The 5,885-nt window shown below is 45.8% G+C and overlaps 1 protein-coding gene across 1 annotated transcript; it reads left to right on the top strand.

The window, feature by feature from the left end:
- Positions 1-610: 610 nt before the first annotated feature.
- Positions 611-5,661, top strand: ldlrad2 (low density lipoprotein receptor class A domain containing 2; the record flags this gene model as incomplete). The annotated part of the gene is made up of 5 exons (XM_083667701.1): positions 611-701; positions 3,047-3,523; positions 3,992-4,150; positions 4,271-4,411; positions 5,378-5,661. The coding sequence occupies 5 exons, from the start codon at positions 611-613 to the stop codon at positions 5,659-5,661; spliced, it is 1,152 nt and encodes a 383-aa protein (XP_083523827.1).
- Positions 5,662-5,885: the final 224 nt, after the last annotated feature.

Genomic DNA, 5,885 nt, shown 5'->3' with positions numbered 1-5,885 from the left:
CAATCTTAGCCTGAATTTAAACAATTCATGCTCAAATTCTCATAGTTGTGCGTTTATAGTGTTAGCCTTTTCTTTAGCAAGTGCAATGGAAACTGTTGTACTTATTCAAGTTCACTTCGAAGGAGACAAATTGCGAGGTCCGTTTGTCTTGCATCCGCCGGTCCCACTGAATGCCCTCTGCTAGACAGTGAAAAGGCGGTTTGAGCGGCCGCTGCTCCGCCTTTGCCTGGAACCATCACACATTGGGGCCGTTGTCATGGAAATCGGAGGACACGTAGATGGATCCGACAAAGAGGGGCTTCAAAAGAACAAAAGCCAGTATGATGAAAAGTAATCCTCCAAAAGCCATCAGAGCCATTAAAAGGGAATTTTCCTCGCGCGCCTTCATAGAGATCGTGCTTCTCCTGTCAACGCGCACCAGCCACCGAATGTCCACGCTAAATGTTGCGAGATGAGAACTTGGCATACGCGTGGAGAAGGGCTTTACATCAACACCAACACAGATGCAACACATGTAAGGACTTTTGGGCTGGAGATACGCTGTCTTGAGTGACATAGGGAAGTGCGCACTACAGTGGAAAGACGTCCTTGGAGAACCAGAACCTTGGAGATGGCCAACAAAGAGACCCAGCTTCGGCGCCTGTCAAAACTGTTTGTTCTGCTAAGTTTAATGACAGTCATGACCAATGCTATCGAGACGGGTAAGGAGATGGAATGTCCATTTTTAAGATTGATTCCGTCGCTTTGCCACTTGTTGCCATCAGCCTGACGCACAGCCTTGTGCGCGTAATTTATTTGTGACTGCTGGCGCTCTAATAGGCTTTGGGGCTTTTGTTTCACCCCAAAACAGTGTGCCTTAACTTTACTTAATTAAGCATTTGTATTATTTTCGTTCCGTAACTCGAAAACGAGAATCATGCAGCATGCGCAAGGATAAGGAGAAAAGGACGTTTGAGTCAGGCTTGTTAACATTTCAACATTATTGTTTATTTGTTAGTTATTTAGGCCTGATCAGCCTATAGTAAAGTCATTAAGAACGAATTCACTCAAATATAAATCAGATATTTCTTTACCTCTCTCAGCATTTATGTTTGATTATTTTACATAGACTAACAATGATTATCACACAGAAATATTAACTTCAACGGAAGGTTTTTGATAAATGTACCCTTCAACATGATTGATTAACTAACCTGTTACAACTTTGTCGTTATTATTGTATCAATAAGAATAAAGTTGTTAATCAAAAGAATAAAAAGTCGGGTAATTTTACCATCAAAAGATACAGATGTAATTACAAATGTATACTTTAAAAGGGGAATCTGGGATTGGTACATCCATTTTTGGACTTTTAATTTAGTGATATATAGCGATTGATTATTTAGGTATATAACTTTTAAATGCCTCATGAGCTGAGTTCAACTGTCTTACCCCATCAGAACCTACAATATAGCTTGTTTTACTCCATTAGTTGTAAACAATGTAATTGAAAACAAACACTGTTCAGCTTCAAAACATGGTTAAAACTATCATTTTGATCTCATGGATGGTCAGTCCTTTCATCCATAGCTCTGTCTGTGCATTTGAGAGTGATTGCATTTCTCCTGCCCCATCCCTCCATCTATTTACCAAAAAAAGTGAAGGGGGTGACCGCTTTGTTGTTGTTTGAATCCCAGATTGCTAGAATGTTACTGGAGGCCTTACCTTACCACTACATTATCACAATACTGCAAATGTAGACCTATCCACTATAATTGCTTCATGTTTATTTTCATAATTATCGATTGTGAGATAATAATTTTAGTTAATTGAGTATATGAATTGTATATGCTATAATCCCTCAAGTCTCAAATGAATAAATGTTAGCTTTCAGTGAGTCATTGACATCAGGATAAGTTGCCAGTTGCCCTTTTCAAAGGCATTTCTCAGTACTGTGTATGTATGTGTGTGTGTCTATGTGTGTGTGTGTGAGAGAGTGAGAGAGAGAGAGAGAGAGAGAGAGAGAGAGAGAGAGAGAGAGAGAGAGAGTGTGTGTGTGTGTGTGTGTGTGTGCGTGTGTGCGTGCGTGCGTGCGTGCGTGCGTGCGTGCGTGCGTGCGTGCGTGCGTGCGTGCGTGCGTGCGTGCGTGCGTGCGTGTGTGTGTGAGTGTGTCATCAGAAGTTGGCCCATTCGAATATTTTTTAAGTGGTCTCAATTACAATGAGAACTTGCACCAGAGCGGTTAATTTTTACCTGTAAATGTCTTCATTGGGGACTCACTGTTCTGCTGTTGTCCACTTTTTTACAGTGTTCTCCTTGTGGCATCATGTGTAAGGAGTGTTGAGGGAGGGGTGGTTTCCCACCACTAGGGGCTCCCCTCTCGGACATTCCGGGAGGTCAGTGCAGGGGGATCCAGCGGTCGCCCTGGGAAACAGAGCTAATAAACTTGGGGTGGTTGTAAATCTTCTCTTTATTTGGCCCCCTGCCCGGATGGGGGATGTGGGCAGGATCAGCTGGCCCCGTCCTCTGACTCACAGAATGAACAATCAGTTGGTACTATTCACATATAATGATGAGCATGGTGGCATTAGCTAATGTTTATGCATTTCACTTGTTTCACCTACCACCTAATTTATGGTCCTATAACACGGCCATAGCATACGCCTTTATCCAAAGGGACAAATGTGGCCATTTTCTAGATCAATCTCTGTGCTCTGATGTTGTGAGAATCTTGCTTTGTATTGGAGCAACTCACTTCATCCAACACCAATGTGTAGCACCTACAGTTGTGTTTTAGTTGTCATGTTTAGTCATATTGGGGATTGGGGATAACTCAATGGGAGAGGAGAGAAGCACAGAAGTTCTTATCAGGCTTTACACAGGTTTCCAGAGGTCGAGGGCCTTCTCAATTCAAAGCACCTCATGAGCTCCCAAAAACAATAGAACCCCCAAAATCAATGTTGGTCTAACCCACAGGTTACCTCAGAGAGTCAGCATGTGCGTAGAACCATGGGTGTTTGTTATTGGAGCCTCTGTTTGAGGATGACGTCTGTTTGTTCTCTTCCAGTGAACGTGGTGGACTTCTGCGGCCAGACCATCCGGGGGGACGGCATGATCGTCAACTCCCACCAGGAGTCCAGGAAGTACTACTTTGTCACCATGGGGACGGATTGCCACCTGACCATGCAGGCCGCCTCCCCCAAGGACAAGGTGCAGTTCCACTTCCGCTTCTTTCTGGTCTACAGCCTGCTGCGCGTGGCGCCGCTCAGCCCCGCCCCCCTCTTCCCAGAGTCCCCCCGTGGCTCTGCCCCCCGACTGGAGCCCACGCCGGGGGAGGAGCCAGGGGACCCGTGTCACGCCGGTTCCTATATTCAATTCTATGACGGGCGGGATAAGAGCTCGCCTCCTGTTGGCCCGCCGCTGTGTGGGAAGAACCCGCCCCGGCCGGTGCTCTCCACGGGGAACTACCTGACCCTGCGCCTGGTGACCCGCGGCACCCAGCCCCGAGTGGACTTTGTCGGGGACTTTACTTCCTTCAGACTGGGTGAGAGAGAGACGCATCTCATTAGTAGTACGAGGGTGACCCGCTCAGGCCGTGGAGGCTTTTGTTCAAGCCTGTCACTCACACATCTGATTCCGATTATCACATGATCGTGGTATTCAATCAGGCCATGATTAGTTGATTCAGGTGTGTTTGAGCTGGGCTGGAATATAAATCTGCACACATTGTGACCAGTACCAGGGCAGGCCACTCCTGTGTCGTCATGTTTGTAGTTGTACAGCTCTGAAACTGTGAGAAATACATCTGGTAGTGCAACACATTTTGATAACATAAGCATATCATAAAGAATTCAAAGGTGTTGCATTAGATACTGTATGTATAGTGTAGTTTAGTATTGAGGTTGGGATTGCTATTGATACACGTTGGTTTGTGATTGTAAACTATTGCTTCAATATCATCAGAGTCTGATGAACAGACATCACTTGATCAACTTTCCCTTTCCATCTGCAGGTTTTAACCAATCAGAGTGCAGCGGGGAGCCCTACTTCTCGTGCAGGAACGGGAAGTGTATCCCCATGAGCCTGGTGTGTGATGATAAGGGCATCGATAACTGTGGGGATGGGAGCGACCTGGAGGATCACCTGCCGTCAGGGTGCAAAGGTCATACAGGTGAGAAGTGGGGTTGTATGGGTAGGAGAACAATCTTCAGGATATTGTGACGTCTACGTGCATCTGTGTCTACGTCCAGATATTTAGTCTAGAACTCAACCTCCCCTGTTCTCTTCTCAGAAGGACTACTGTCCCCAACTCAAGTCCCGCCCCCAATAGTAACCCCACCCCCACCTGTCTTAAAGCCGCCCACCGTGCCAATGTCTACCCACTGGAACTGTGGCATGCCAGACAGCGTACCCAATCACGACTCAGTGACAGGTGAGTGACAGGTGATATGGTTCAGACCAAACTCTACTTGCTTTGTTTACATAACAATTGCTTACACACATTCACTATAATAACATGCTGAGTAAGCAAAACTTTACCTTATTCGAGTAGTGTCAGTATCTGCAAACAGTTTGCAAGCGCAGATGAACTGGAGCCTTATTCAAATGCAAAGCATGTCTATGACAGCGGCATAAAACTAATTAGAGTGCTCATGGTTGTTAATTTCATCTAAGCGCTTGTTGTAAACCAATAAACTGTGATGGATTCCCTGTGGTGAATGTGGCCTTTTGAATGGCCTGTCACTATTGTTGCTTTTCTAGCGACAGAGGTGCAAATAGATACTGTTTGTGACTGGCTGTTAGCCTCAGATTGCTTTTTTGTCTGTGCCAATTCTACCGATACCCAGCCAAGACAACAATCCTGTTATTCAATGCAATTCAACTGGGAGAGTGGGACCAAATTGGCTGGCTGTGGAAATTGCCAGTCATTTGTTTCCAAGAATCACTTTGAATAGGCTAGGCTTTTTCTGCCTAAATTAACAGATTGAGGGTTAAATAGAATAGATGGATCGGTTAAGGAAATCGGTTACTCTGGTGTGTTACCAAAGTATTGTGTTGTTTTTATTGTTGAATCGACAGACAGTCAGACAGACAAGTGTGCAAACAGACAGATAAGCAGATAGACTGATCTCCGTCTTCTATTGCATATACAATAGAGAGATACATACCGTATTTAGAGTTACATGTTTTAACTTCAACTACACATAGACTCACACTTTTCTATAGTCCTTTTCCTCCTCTTGTCATCTCCTGTCACCCCCAAACAGAGAGATTAATACACAGACAGTACACAGATGTACACCGTAGAACAGATAGACATCAATATCATCTGTGTAATTATTTCAATCCATTTCTAACTGGCCCTTTTCTTCCACCCCGACCCGACCCCCACCCCCAGACTCCCCTCCCAACGTGTCCCTGCTGGCGCTCTACATTACCCTGGGCGTGGTGGCGAGCTTGGTGCTGCTGTGCTGGTGTTGCTGGTCGCCCGGCTGGTTCCTCTGGAGGGTTAGCGTGTGTCGTTTCCTGCCCTGCTGCAACTCCGCCTGCGCATCCTGCCATCTCTGCGCCCGCAGCTGTGCTCACAACAAGGAACACCGCCCGGCCAAAGTCACCCCTCAAGGACCCGTCAACGGGTCGCCCGTCACCACCACAGCTAATGCTATCACCGTGGCTATGTAGCGTAGCGTGGTTCTACCTCAGCTAGCAGTGAGGTGGCAATGAACATTCTCACCATTCTCACTGTCTCATTGGACACTGACACCCTGACCCCCTGCAATGGATAGGATAAGATAAAAAAAAAAACAATGGGACAATGACATTGTTGATGATTGGAAGATTCCTCTAGAATGGAAGCCAAAGTGAATGTACTATAACTGAAGGAACCTGAATGGAACTCTGTCTGG

The sequence above is a fragment of the Argentina silus genome, assembly GCF_951799395.1.
Source record: "Argentina silus genome assembly, chromosome: 4".
Lineage (NCBI taxonomy): Eukaryota > Metazoa > Chordata > Actinopteri > Argentiniformes > Argentinidae > Argentina > Argentina silus.
Note: the sequence above shows the minus strand (reverse complement) of the source record. Positions and strands in the feature narration are given on the sequence as shown.